General features: G+C 38.3%; 1 protein-coding gene and 1 non-coding gene across 4 annotated transcripts in view; one reads left to right on the top strand and one right to left on the bottom strand.

Moving 5' to 3' along the window:
• Positions 1-1,659: 1,659 nt before the first annotated feature.
• The window catches only part of Dhx9 (DExH-box helicase 9), a 35,904-nt gene continuing 22,447 nt past the window's right edge, over positions 1,660-15,116 (bottom strand). For all 3 annotated transcript variants that reach the window (XM_029477691.2, XM_021161044.3, XM_021161054.3), the window contains 15 exons: positions 14,915-14,997; positions 13,087-13,243; positions 11,752-11,852; positions 10,920-11,133; positions 10,684-10,778; positions 10,402-10,475; positions 8,775-8,927; positions 6,928-7,088; positions 6,218-6,329; positions 5,509-5,670; positions 5,277-5,404; positions 4,188-4,417; positions 3,982-4,097; positions 3,460-3,660; positions 1,660-2,624 (listed from right to left, as the gene is read on the bottom strand). In XM_029477691.2, coding sequence (XP_029333551.1) covers positions 1,961-2,624; positions 3,460-3,660; positions 3,982-4,097; positions 4,188-4,417; positions 5,277-5,404; positions 5,509-5,670; positions 6,218-6,329; positions 6,928-7,088; positions 8,775-8,927; positions 10,402-10,475; positions 10,684-10,778; positions 10,920-11,133; positions 11,752-11,852; positions 13,087-13,243; positions 14,915-14,997 — 2,651 coding nt within the window. In that variant the 3' untranslated portion in view covers positions 1,660-1,960. The remainder of the gene's footprint in view (positions 2,625-3,459; positions 3,661-3,981; positions 4,098-4,187; positions 4,418-5,276; positions 5,405-5,508; positions 5,671-6,217; positions 6,330-6,927; positions 7,089-8,774; positions 8,928-10,401; positions 10,476-10,683; positions 10,779-10,919; positions 11,134-11,751; positions 11,853-13,086; positions 13,244-14,914; positions 14,998-15,116) is intronic.
• Positions 4,615-4,687, top strand: Trnai-uau (transfer RNA isoleucine (anticodon UAU)). The gene has a single exon. It is a non-coding gene; the product is annotated as a tRNA-Ile (tRNA).

Below are 15,116 nucleotides of genomic sequence, written 5' to 3' on the forward strand. Positions count from 1 at the left end.
TAGATGGCTCAGCAAGTAAGAGCACTGACTGCTCTTCCAAAGGTCCCGAATTCAAATCCCAGCAACCACGTGGTGGCTCACAACCACCCATGAAATCTGACCCCCCTCTTCTGGTGTGGCAGAAGACAGCTACAGTGTACTTATGTATAATAAATCTTTGGGCTGGAGCAAGCGGGAGGTCCTAAAAACTCCAATTCCCAACAACCACACGAAGGCTCACAACCATCTATACAGCTATAGTGTACTCACATAAATCTTTAAAAAAAAAAAAATCAAAGAAAAGCACGTTAAGTGCAGTGAGCTCATTCACTATGCAAACTACTTTATCTAACTGGTACTCAGACCTCCATCTCATGTGGAGAGAGATCACTGCTTTGAGACTGTTGCAACGACATCAACCAACATCCAAATCTGGGAAACTAGAGCTGGAAGAACAAGTTCTGGTCCTATGGAGGGCTCTTGAGTTTCAACACTGAAAAACAGGACTATACTCAATGGTTCTCTCAAACTCCAGACTACAAATCTTAGGCCCCCACCATATAGGGGGGTGAACAGTGCATACAACTCACCTTCACATTTCTCAGTTATTTTTTATTCCACCCAAAATGGAGAATGTGGGATTTTCTAATTCTTTTCATACCATGTAAAGATCAAAAGCACCACAACCCATCAATATTCATGGCTAGTACAGCTTGTAAGAGTGGTTACAGAGAAATTCTCTAAGCAAAAGGGTGCTTTGGGTATAGGATCGTTTTAAAAGCAAGCTAAGGCCTACTAAGATACAGGGAATTATATTTTAATATAGAGAACAGAGATCAGACTAGATGTAACATGCAATGAAACAACTAAACTCTGTTCACACACATGGAAATGACAAATTTAACAGACTGTAGCAGAGGATGTCATGACCTTTGGCCCCCATTGATCTGATCTCCCTCCAACAATGTAGACACGGGTAAAACTACATACTAGTAGTGCTTGCCTAGCATGCCTCAGGGCCTGGGTTTTCCAGGATTTCTTGTTCCCAAAAGAATTCCAGCAACTTACTGGAAATTAAGATTTCAAAAATTATCAAAGCACCTGTAACTTTACATACTTTGGGATACATGTTAATGGGAAGAACTGGCCAACTTCTCTACACCTAAATACTGAGTCATACATTATAGGTCTCACCTACCATTGTTCATTGCCTAAATGTGTTCAAGGCCTCTATAGCTTTTATTTGGCCTTACATTTTCCCTGATGCACCCACACAACACAACCCCTGGAAACTAACTTGGAATAGAAAATGCTGGCCTTAGTCTTTTGTTTTCTTTTTTGTTTTTTCTTTTTTGTGGGGTTTTTCGAGACAGGGTTTCTCTTTGTAGTTCTGGCTGTCCTGGAACTCATTCTGTAGACCAGGCTGGCCTCGAACTCAGAAATCCACCTGCCTCTGCCTCCTGAGTGCTGGGATTAAAGGCGTGCGCCACCACCTTCAAAGACAAATGTTTTAGTGAAGATCAAATGTTTCACTAGACTTACTAACACACCTAAAGTCTCTGAGGGTGAGGCAAACCAGCTAGTTCCTGGATACACTTGAGACCCTAACATTAAAGGGGGGAATATAGGCTCAACTCTTATTCTGTAAAAAAGAACATCAATGACACAATCAATTTTCAGTATAATACTTTATTTTCTATTAAATGAAAACTAAGAAAATGTCAAGTTAAGTTAAAAGGCAAACCTTTACCCCTTCAAGAAAAAAAAATACAAACTGTATGTGTGATACTTGTATAACAGGTCATATTTTACATTACACAATATAAACAAAATCACTAGTCTACATTTGTTGCTTGAAACTACACATGAACTACAGATTAAGTGGGAAATGGGTTTACTTTTTTGGTGCAAATAAACATCTTGGAAAAACATACAGCATGCATTTTTCAACTGTATGCACAGGCTCTGACAGAGTCGAGTCTTAATAGCCACCACCACCCCCTCCTCCTCTTCCTTGTCCAAAATAACCACCTCCATAACCCCTTCGCTGGAATCCTCCAGATCCTCTATAGCCCCCACCGGATCCCCGATAGTCTCCACTGGATCCTCTGTAGTCTCCACCAAAGTTGTTTCTGTAGCCTCCTTGGGAACCTCCTCTATACCCACCACCACCACCACCACCACCATAATTCCCACGGTAAGAGTTGGGGCTTATACTATAACCTTCCCCACCACCATAACCCCCTCCCCCACCACCTCCATAACCTCCACTGCCTCCTCCATAGCCACCACCACCTCCATATCCACCCCCCCCAACACCATACCCTCCCCCACCACTTCCAAAGCCCCCACTACCCCCAAATCCGCCACCTCCACCTCCTCTGCCACCACCAAATCCACCACCTCCTCCACCACTGAAGCCTCCACCACCACCACCAAATCCACCTCCACTGCCAAAGCCTCCCCCACCACTGTTAAAGCCTCCTCCAAAGCCTCCCCCACTTCCAAAGCCGCCTCCAAAGCCTCCACTACCGTATCCACCACCATATCCTCCCCCACCATACCCTCCCCCACCATATCCCCTTCTATATCCACTTCCATTATCATATCGGGCCATCTTGGGAGGTCGTGGACCATCGCCATACCTAGGGGGGGAAAAAAATCATTAGTTGTGCTCTGTACACACTAAATTAACAACCACAGTGAATGAATTTTGACCTAATAATGAAACTCATGTGGCATAAACAGCACTTTTAGTATTTTTCCATAGACCACAAAGTTCCTCTAATCACAGTATTTTTTATCAAGTATTTTCCTGTACAAATGACTTTGGTGGAAACTCCTCAGAAACTATACTCAACTCATGACTCCCTACCCGTCTTTGTTCATGTTAAAGAAGCCAAAGTAATAAATCATAACAGTTCAGTTATACTAAAATTAAAGGCAGGTAACTTGATAAAAGAGCCAGGACTTTTTGGTTATTCATATACTATTATAATTCTAAGCCATGCTTAGAAGAATGCTAAGCATGCCGATTTCATAGTGTTTATTACTTCAGGAGTGATTAAAATTTAAATACTCAAAACTAATAAGCATAAATAATGAACAAACATACACTGTAACATTCCTTTCTTATAAAGGCAGGTGGGTGGGTGACCACTGAGGAAAAATTTCTTAAGACAGACAGTAAAATAAACACTGACCTTTCTATTTGAGAAAGGAATAATTAATACTGTATCTGAGATTCCACAGTGTGGAGGAAAAGGCCTCATCTAGGTTACATCATTTTCAGACTTTTAATCCGTTCTACTTTTTAGGGCTTTATTTCCCATATGGCATTCATTGTAAATTAATTTACAGAAAAAAGGAAATCTTATTCCGCGGAATTAAATTCCCACATTTAATGTAGCAAGGACTCTACCAACTAGTTTTAATAATTCTAGGTCTGCAAAAGCTAGACACATAAAATTAGGTACTCACCTTACACTTCCAATCATAAGGTTGATACCAGCAGCTGAGGGCCTAGAAATCTGTCGGATTGTGTTTAGCATATGTTCGTTTACAGGGTCCAATTGGCTGATAATATTTGGTTGTTTGGACACTTCAACAACCAGAGCTTCCATGGCTGCCCGGAGGGCTGTGATGCATGCTGCAGCTTCATGAGATATTTGCAGTCTGATCCTAAGATGAAGGAAAACAAGACATAAAACTGGGAACATATACAGAAAGAGGCGGATGAATACCTGCCAAACCGCCTACCATGTGTCAAAGTCGTGGCATAAATTTAACTATTTCATTAAACTTAAAACATGCCCCAAACCTAGGTGAATGTAAGTAACAGTAACATTCAGTATTAACATAAAAACATCTCAAAAAAAGTCCAGTCCTAAGTTTATAATATACCAGACTAAGAACATCTCTAAGGACTATTATTAAACACCTTATTCTAAAAAATCTTTATTCTAAAAATTCAGGTTGAAGATTACAACTAAAAGCCCCTACCAGTCATCTATAAACACAATCTGCCCATCCGACTGGACCTTCTTGGAGGCAAAGAGAAGGAGCTGTAAGGGGGTCACTAAGGTCATGCCTTTAGCAGAGATGGCTCGGGTTCTAATCTGTAAATAAAGAAAATGTAAATGTCACACATTGATAGGTAATTAGTCACATTACAACTTTCATCTTTTAGACTTCACTAATCCTCTTACCTTTTCACCAAAAACAAAGAAAGGAGATGGGTATTTCATGTCTTGGCTGCTAAAAGGACAGTTCACAGATGACTTGTGGATAAGTGCATTGCGTCCTTCAGTGGTAAGAATCTTTCTCTTTTCCTTATGATAGCATACATTTGGGTACACACCAAAAGCCAGCAGAGAGATAACAACATCCAAATTATTATCTGGTCCAGTGTTAGTAAACACTTGTGTCAATAAACAATCTGTAAAAAAAAAAAATTTTTTTTTGGAAAAATGGTTTGTAAAAATTAAGTAAGAAAAACAGCATGACTCTTTTAAGCCCTCTGACAACTTTCCCAACACAGAGCAAGTTTGAGAAATTCTTTTACAATCAAATGTATCCACTGTTCTTATTACTAGCAAAGCAGATGAAATGACAATTGAAGAAGTCCCTGTGCATGGTTCCATAGTGTAGTGGTTATCACGTCTGCTTTATATGCAGAAGGTCCTGGGTTCGAGCCCCAGTGGAACTACGTGGTGTGCTTGTTAATTAGGCCAGTTGGCCCACGTCTTTAATCCCAGCACTTGGGAGGCAGAGACAGGCAGATTTCTGAGATCGAGGCCAGCCTGGTCTACAGAGTGAGTTCCAGGACAGCCAGGGCTACACAGAGAAACCCTGTCTCAAAAACAAAAACAATAAACAAAATCCCAACATCCCCACCCCCAAAAACAAAAACCTATTTCAACTGTAACCTTTTAAAATTCTACTTTCTGGTACTAACACATATTCTGTTTCTGTTAAGCCCACTCCAGTTCACAAAGTTTAATCCAGTTGGGAAAGACTCAACTTGCTATTAAGAAATACAAAGTGTCTCATCCATCACATAAAAATATATATATGTTCAAGTAGGTGAGAATCATAAATATTTTTCAGCCATTGTACCTGTAGTTTATTGCCATGACTCACAAATTATCTTTTTGGGGGAGTTTTTTTTTCCTATATGATTGAGAAAGGGTGTTACAACTAATTCAGACTATCTTTGAATTCTCACTGATTTTATTCTTTTAGCCCCCTAGATCTAGAGTTACCAACATGAGACACAATGACCAGTTTATAAATACCTTCTGGAAATCCAGAGTTAATCAGAATCTCTTTAAGCTGTACTTTGGCCTCCCAAGTCATTCTCAGTGTAGCCATATTGAGTCTCTTCTGCTCACAAAAACGTATTTCTGCTTCTTCTCCACTCATCCTAAAACAAAACAGAAAAAGCATTCATTCTCAAAGGCTCAGCAAGCTGAATTACATACTCAAACAGCTTACTAAATTTTTACAGAGTTGCCTTTAAACTCCTACCTAGCATCATCCCAGGCTTGGAATACTGATAAAAGAGCCACGTGATCAGAAAATCTGTTTCCAGCAAAATTCCGGTGTATGTATCCCAGGCGTTTTCCTTCACTGATAAAGGGTTCTGGAAAGCAGGTAGCAGCAGAGATGGTACAGACAGCATCTCCCACACTGAAACAAGAGTAGTACAACAGTTTAAGTCTTCTTGCTAGAAGACCTTCAAATGTGGACTGAATCTTCTGTTGGCTAGGATACTGCCACTATCCCTGAACTCATCAGGGAAGAACTCCATAATAAAAACTAGTATTAGGGCCCCCAATGGAGGAGCTAGAGAAATTACCCAAGAAGCTGCAGGGGTCTGCAACCCTATAGCTAGAACAACAATAAGAACTAACCAGTACCCCCAGAGCTCGCGTCTCTAGCTGCATATGTATCAGAAGATGGCCTAGTGGAAAGAGAGGCAAATTGGTCTTGTAAACCTTATATGCCTCAGTACAGGGGAACGCCAGGGCCAAGAAGTGGGAGTGAGTAGGTAGGGGAGCAGGGGACTTTCAGGATAGCATTTGAAATGTAAATGAAGAAAGTGTCTAATAAAAAATTGGAAAAAACATTAATAACAAAACTAATATTTACTATAAATGACTTTATAGATTTTTTACCACCAGTCCATCTTGCCTTTATTAAATCCATTCTATTAAAAACAAAACAAAGAACTTACTAGAAAATACACCCCATTATCATCATTTTTCCAAAACGAGGTTCAATGGGGAGTTTAGCCAGGATTCGTCCAAGAGGAGTCAACTCATCATTGGCATCTAAAGCGTCAAGTTCTGTAGGAAAATACTTATTTGTGAGTGATGTCAATAAATATGGTGTTAGTGTTTTATCTTGTGACAAGTCAAATATGATGCCTGGAGCAAACAAGTCAAAAAACAAAAACAAACCCTGGATTACCTAACACAAAAGATGCTACAAAAGTATGCTCTATGAATATTGGGACTATAGCCATTGATACAGTATCAGCATCAGCAATTAAGTACCCACATATCCTAAAAGCAGTTGAGTACAAGATTCCAAGTTCAATGCAGAGCCATCTGAACTCAATGCCCTTATTTTTTACACCACACCACTTTTATAACAAATTTGAGATAGAAACAAAAACCAAAAAGCCCAACCTCTAAGACACACACATTTAAAATATTAACTACAGGGGAGGAGTAATCCATGTTCTGGTTAGTGTTCTCTATTTCCTTAAATGTTTACTGAATGAGACTTTATTTACACCCCTTCATCCATCAAGCTCTTCATGGAAATTATGATGCATAGCTGCATAATGCCTTAACAAAGTTCTCCCCACCCAGTCTGTATCTGACACACTCATTAAATAGGATTTGTCAGGTAAAGACAGACCAAGAAAGTAGCACTTACCTCTTAGAGTATGCTCTGCTTCAATTACAGCATCCAAAGGTGGAGGTTCAATTGCCTTTGCAAGGAATTGGCCAATTCCTCCTAGACGCAGAAGTTTTATGCTCAGAGCAATTTCATGCAATGGTGTTCTAAACATCTCTGGTGTCATGTGGGTCTCTAGTCTAAAATTTAGAAGTAGAAAAGTCAAACATGACAACTTAACACAAATCTCTGGATAAAGAAACTGGGGAGCCGGGCCTGGTGGCCCATGCCTTTAATCCCAGCACTCGGGAGGCAGAGGCAGGTGGATTTCTGAGTTTGAGACCACCTGGTCTACAAAGTGAGTTCCAGGACAGCCAGGGCTACACAGAGAAACCCTGTCTCGAAAAACAAAAAAAAAAAAAAAAAAAAAAAAAAAAAAAAAAACTATAAAATTAGACGAGTTGACTGAAAACTGGCTCCTGACTTTACTTTCACAGCCAGGTTGTCTTTTAACTGATAAGTAGAGGAGTAAGGAAAAAAGTTAATGTTAACACTTCTAACTATGGCTACTACCTACTGATCCTACCTATTAACAAGCATGGACAACAACAAAAAGGCCCCAAACTCAGCAAAAGGCAAGACATAAATATAAAACGAAGCCATCATTTCCAACAGGTCCCAGTGCCAACCATTTTGGAAACAACCAAAAAATTGTATAAGTTATTAATACTATTTACTGGGAAGTTATTATGAACAAGCACTGTTATGAGCATTTGATGGTAACTTACTTTCCAGACCAATCTGACAAGTCTCACAATACCTGAACTCAATAGGACAAACAGAAACCTTAAAAAAAATTAACATCTCTAATTCAGAAGTGTTTCTAAATAAAAATATGATGAGGAGTCATTGGTACTGTTGGCAGATGAAATTCTAACAATAACACCTTAACGTTTACAAAAATTTACCAATATATACACTACTTCCCATACCAGGGACAAACCACTCACTGTCAACTAAGAACATCAATAATTAGTGGGTGATTTTACTGTAAAAAGCCGCTTACTAGTGGCTGGTTCAATTCCAAAGACAATCAAATGTTGTCTGTCTGTGGTGTTTTTGCTTTGTTTTGTTTTTTTGAGACAGGGTTTTTCTGTGCAGTCCTGGCTGGCCTCCAACTAAAGAGATCTGCCTGTCTCCTGGGCTGGTGAGATAGCTCAGTAGGTAAGAACAACTAACTGCTCTTCCAAAGGTCCGAAGTTCAAATCCCAGCAACCACATGGTGGCTCACAACCATCTTGTAATGAGATCTGACTCCCTCTTCAGGAGTGTCTGAAGACAACTACAGTGTACTTACATATAATAAATAAATAAATCTTAAAAAAAAAGAGAGATCTGCCTATCTCCATAGTAAAAGTAAAAACAAGAAATCCAGCAGTACCGGCACATGCCTTTAACGTCAGTACTTGGGAGGCAGATGATATCTAAGTTGAAGGCCTACCTAGTCTACAGAATGAGGTCCAGGACAACCCTGTTTCATAAAATCAAAGGCACTACACTTGGCAACAGGCCTTTAGTCACAGTACTAAAAAAGCAAAAGAAGGCCCATGTTTAAGGCCAGCCAAAGGTTCATTGTGAGAGCCTATATATTCAAGCTTAAATAGACCTTACTAAGGGCTTAGATATATATGTACTTCATGGGGAAGAGTAGGAAAGGCATGCAAGATGTGTAGATGAAGAAAAATTCCATTCTTACATGAAAACCTCACTGAACCATCAAGATGGCTTAGTGGGAAAAACCCAACTGACAGCTGCCCCCAAGCTGTTCACAGCCCTCTATATATGACCCATACCAATAAACAAATGTAATTTATTTAGAAATTTACCTGTCAAAACGAGCTCGACTACAAAGGTGGAAACAGAACCCAGGTCGTACACGGCCAGCTCGCCCTTTCCTCTGCTCAAGGTTTGTTTTTGATGCCCATACAGTAGCATAGTTGGTCATATTGTTGTGAGCAGTAAATAGTTTCACTTTTTGTCTAAGAAAAAGTAGTTATGAAGGCAATGTTAGTATTAAATCAGTAATGATTTCATATTCTTTTAGCTGCCACAACAATGCAAAGATATCCCAACATTATATCACTTATAATAAGCAAAATTATGGCATGCTGGAAGTGAGGATATACAGCGGGGTCCTAAAAGTTCTCTGGCCAGCTTAGTGAAAGACCTTATCTCAGAAAATATGTAGGCATGGATGTGAACATACATTTACAAAACAGAATAATATATCCTAATAGCTACTTACAAAGATGTATGTGTATTCACAACATACTAAATTTAAAAGACTAGCCTAGTGGTGCAATCATATAGACCAAGCTACTTAGTAGGCTGAGGCAGCAGGATCACAAGTTAAAATAGAATGTGTAATCTACAGATTGACTTCTAGGACAGACTGTACAACCATGACACCTCTCCAAAAAAAACAAAAAACAAAAAACAGAAAGGACTCTGTCTCACCAGAACTACTGTAAGCTTAAAAACAAACCCAAAGCAAAACCTTACTTTAGCACTGTTGGGATTATACTTCAATAATTAGGGACCTAATTGGAATGTGAAGACTGGTTTTCAAGGTCAAGGTCATCCAGGTCAAATCTGACATCAGGAATGATCAATCTCATGGCTACTTAAAATTCACAAATAACTTTAAAGGAAGCTATAGATACTTACACTACTACATAACTGAGATTAAAAGTTAAACTTGTTATTAGCAAATCAAATTTCACCAACACAACATACTAATATTGAGAAAACGTGTACAACAGTTATAGCCAGGCTTTCCTTATTGTCCCCTCTACAACATTCTGTGCACTCATATAGATAATGCAAGAGCTCAGCTCACATAGGTTTATGTCCTTTACGAGGCTGAGTTGCACTACATGATCAAAGCTGGTAGATCTCATAACACCAGGTTGTAGGGTTTCATCTTCTGAAAGTAGTGCCCTCGTGTCTGTCTCATGCTAAGTAAGAATTACATTTATACAAAAAACAGCATGAAAAGTTCAGCGAGCAAACCACCGATGGGACGACCAAATAAAAGATCCTATGATAATGAGAAGTCAGAAGTTAGATGTAAATTTTGACTATATTCTAAACCTGGTAAATATTCTTAATCTAAAATCAGTGTATACAAACACATGGTGTTTGCATGGTATATAAAAGTAAAATTTGACAATGAAGTTTAAAAACTAGGTGTGACAGTATATAACTATGTGAAACTCTAGTATTAGAACAAGAAAAGACAAGTCTGAAGGGAAACTACCTCAAAAAAAAAAAAAAATTAGGGGCTGAAGAGACAGCTTAGTGGTTGCCATCTTACAAAGACCTGGGTTTAGTTCCCAGCACCCACATGAGCATCATGCACACAATCAGTGCATACACATATATACACATGCAGGCACTGATACAGATACACATACCTTACTAAAAAGAAAATAACAAGTTTTGGGAACTTACTTGCAGGAGTCAATGACGTAAACAACATCATTTATGGTAATGCTTGTTTCAGCAATGTTTGTGGACAAAATAACCTGCACACAAAAAAAAGTATAAATTTACACTAAAATCTTTCTGCTTATAAACAATACAGCAACAGGATTAAAAAGAAAAAATGATCTAATATAGAAAGAGAAGACTTTTCTATAATTTGATACTTTAGCGTTCCCCCAGTAGCTCTTGGAACATTCCTTAATAGTTAACATCTATATCGCATCTGATGCCCTTGCGATGAGTATTTACCTTGGTTACTCCATCTGGTACTGGATCAAACACTTTGCGCTGTTCCTCCCGAGGAATCTGAGAATGGAGAGGTAGAATCTGATACCGGTGACTTCCTATGAAACACAAAGGTTAAGGACAAAACATAAGCAAGTTTAAAACAAATGTTCTTTACAAATACTTTTAATCAACAGACATTATCATCCAGGACAAAAGCAAAAACACTCAAAGGCAATCTAAAATAAAAATGCTCATACCGAAATGCGAATTATTTTCTAAATGCTTTTGCATAGTATAAATCAAGTTCCAGCCAGGTAAAAATACCAACACAGCTCCAGGAACATTAAGGGTTTCGATGTATTTAAGAAGCGCCTCAATAAGTTCAAAAGGAGTTTCCTTTTCATTCAACTGAGACATGCTCAACTTTGTTTCTGGCCCATATTCGTCACCACATATTAGATTGCAATTTGCCTATAAGAAAAATGAAAAAATTTATTGTCATAATTACTACGGCTCTTAAATGTCTTTTCTACACAAGTGACATCTAATTCTGGCAGTCATATGCTGTCAGAGATTGACTTTAGTTCTGAACTAGAGAGATGATCAGCATGTAAACACCCTAGTAGTTCAGTTGCTTCCATCTATGTCAGGCAGTTCATAACTGTCTTATGTCTCCCCCAGTAAATATCCCAAATAAATTTTAAGTTTAAAAGTTTTAAAAGTTAGTAATGTTTTTGCAAAGTCTGGGTTCAAATAAAATACCCAACATTAAGGGTCCTGAACGGAATCAAAGGATCTCATTCATGGAAATGTGATGGAGAATATTCAATTGAGACTAATAATTTTCCAGGTCCTGTGACACGCAGAAACACAACACAAAGACTTCATATACTAGAGTATATAACCTCGACAGCTCCATCATTGAATCTGGAATTAATTGAATAGTCACTAATCTAAGATATCACAAATAATTAAAGAACCCTGCAATGTCAATTATTCATGCTGTGCTTTAACTTAAACCATTGTTCTCCAGATATTCTCATAATTACAATTCTTCAGTCCTGAAGGTATAAAGAGAAATTTACTTACATCATCATCTTCACCACCATCATCCTCCTTATCCTTCTTTTTCTTGTCCTTTGGAGGAGGAATGAATTGAGTCATCTGAATGCAGTCTTCCAGAAAATACTCTGTCAGGGACAATCAAGTTAGTTAAGTACACAATAATTTACAAATGATACAGTTGTAAATTCACTCGCTAATCCACAGTTCAAACTCCTATCAACTTGAGTCTTCACAAACTAAGAAAATTACAGCAGTGAAGTTTCATAGTCAAATTTAACTAAGGTAATTCATGAATATAGTCTTACAAAACCAGCTGGGCTTTCCTCTTTATATAATTATCATACACTCTCCCCACCAGGATCTCAATGTATAAACTGGAAGAATGCTACCAATCAATATATCTGAAATTCTAATAGGCCAAGAAATGTCTAATTATATCTTGCATATTTCAACCACAAAGTGACTCCCCAATATTGCAAACCAAACACACAGACACCTCCACCTAAATTAATGTTCACCAATTTTGTTGAGTGTTAAGCTGTGCTCCCTTGCCACTGGGAACTACACACTTCAGGAACCAATTACTATCAAATTTACTTATTTGAGTTGGGGAATCAAATTTCAGCAAGGAAAATACATCTACACATATTACTTAGAATGCCTTCGAATGAAACCTGTAGTTATCACTTATTAACATCCTTTTGGGTATATATTCTTATTTTAAACTTTGGATTTAAAGTAGTACCATCATCAACTTTCTACTCAAATTGTACCTCACTCCTGTGCCTGCTGATTAGGATGTGAGTTTTCAGCTACTACTAAGTCATGCCTACCTGCCTGCCCCTCACACCATAATCATGAACTAACCCAAAACTGCTAACCTCAATTAAACGCTTTTGATGTCTTGGTCATGGTGTCTCCTCAGAGAAAGACAAAGACATCTCTAACTGTAATCTGTAAGAACCTTAGTGACTATCCTCTACCATACATCCATGAATCTCTTTATAAATCTTTGAAGAAAAAAGCACAGCAAATACTAGAACTTTAAAACCCATAAAGAAATACATTAGCTTCTATTTCAGAAGTACATATAACTTTATTGTGTATTGTACATTCCTGTTTAATCTTCCAAAATTACTTCTCACCAAACCTGAGCTCACTCATAAACAATCAAACCCTAGAAATCCTCACCTCAGCACCCCAGCCCCAGGACTACAAGCCACGTGTCACACAATACACACATGCTAGACGGGGATTTAAAATCAGGACCTTGTGCTTACACACAGACTGAATGAGGTATTTTTCCAACAGAAACTCAGCAAAAAATCTGTTTCCTATCACACTTTACACAAAATTTACCTTGAACTGGGAAAGTCCTTCCATAAACCTCAATGATGGGACAATTGAAGAAATATTCACAAAACATGGTGGTATCAATAGTTGCAGACATAAGAACAATGCGGACTTCAGGATAAGCCAGAACCACATCACGCAGCACTACCAAAAGGAAGTCAGTCTATTGAAATAAAAAAAAAAATTCAACAGGAGGTAAGCATTTTATCAACTGACCTTCATCACCAGCCCTTCCTTTGTGTGCATATGTGCAATCTTTTTTTTTTTTTGGTTTTTTGAGACAGGGTTTCTCTGTATAGCCCTGGCTGTCCTGGAACTCACTCTGTAGACCAGGCTGGCCTCGAACTCAGAAATCGGCCTGCCTCTGCCTCCCGAGTGCTGGGACTAAAGGCGTGCACCACCACTGCCCGGCATATATGTGCATTCTTAAGGGGAAAAACCTTAAAGGTATATAAATAATTTAATATTTTATATTAAAATTAAGTTTGTAATTGCACAACTTTGACTAGAAACATGATAAAAATAGTTCTAACAGCAATCAAAACAACCCAGTTTTGTAAAGTTTAAAATGTCTGCTAAGCCACCACCCTCAATTATAGTTCTTTCCTATATAAGCTTTGTATATATACCACACTTGAAAGTAAAGAATTTGAACACAACTACTTACGGTTAAGAGTATAAATAAAGCTATTCTCCAAAAGTTATTAAATCATAAAATGAAAATTTCAGTGCTAGGATTGACCACTTAGCTAAACAGCGGGGTATCTGCTTTTAACTGCAAGGCCAGAATTTGATCCCTAGGAGCTTTAAAACACATACATCCAATAGTACTTACTAAAACATGTGCACATTATTTCCTACTTAAGATTTTCAAGATCATGTAAATCATATTTGTGAGGCAAAATGCACTACCTGTGTTTGTATTGTATACACAGAATCGTCTGTCAGAACAGTTATTGTAATATCAACCCAGGGACAGCTTCAATGACCAAGTATATACTGACATTTTCTTTAAATAGACCACATGTTATTTTAATCTGTAACTAGGGACATAAGCAAAGCTTTTATTTGATACCAGGATGCAGAAGCAGATGACCCAGATCTGAGTTTCAAAACCGCCTGGTCTACATAGAAAAATCTGGTCTAAAAAGGCAAATAAATGCAGGACTGGAAAGATGGCTCAGAGAGCCACCAGCTCTTTCCAGAGGTCCTGAGTTCAATTCCCAGCAACCACATGGGTGGCTCATGACCATCTGTAAATGGGATCCAATGCCCTCTTCTGGTGAGTCTGAGGACAGCTACAGTATAGTTATATTAAATAAATCTTAAAAAATTAAAAAAAAAAAAAAGAATGGCGGGCTGGTGAGATGGCTCAACGATTAAGAGCACTGACTACTCTTCCTAAGGTCCTGAGTTCAAGTCCCAGCAACCACATGGTGGCTCACAACCATCTAAGGTCTAACGCCCTCTGAAGACAGTGTGCTCACATATAATAAATCTTAAAAAAAAAAAAAAAAGAATGGCAAGTGCAAAACATAGTAATAATAAAAGTTGTTCTACACTGGGCAGTGGTGGCACACACCTTTAATCCCAGCACTTGGAGGCAGCCTGGTCTACAAAGTGGGTTCCAGGACAGCCAGGATTACACAGAGAAACCCTGTCTTGGAAAAAAAATCCAACTCCCCCCACTCCCCCTCAAAGAAAACACTCATCACAATAAATACCTTATTAACCGACGGTTCTCTAAACTAAAAGTTAGTATTTACCAGTAAGAGAAAGAAAGCAAGGATTTGACTTCTCCAGTTACATGAAAAGGCATGCATAGGATACTTACATTAATATCTCTTTCATGAATTTCATCCACAATAACATGACTGATTCCTCTAATGCCAGCTTCTAGTTTTCTTAGAAGCACCCCTTGGGAAAGAAAACAAAGAGAAAAGAAAGAAAAAAAAGTTTTGTTAGAGTCAAAGACCAAAACATTTAGCAGGGTGTTGGTGACTTTTGCCCTTGGGGTCATTGTGGTCTACAATGGA

The sequence above is a fragment of the Mus caroli genome, unplaced genomic scaffold, assembly GCF_978045245.1.
Source record: "Mus caroli unplaced genomic scaffold, Mus_caroli_1 scaffold_1, whole genome shotgun sequence".
Classification (NCBI taxonomy): Eukaryota; Metazoa; Chordata; class Mammalia; order Rodentia; family Muridae; genus Mus; species Mus caroli.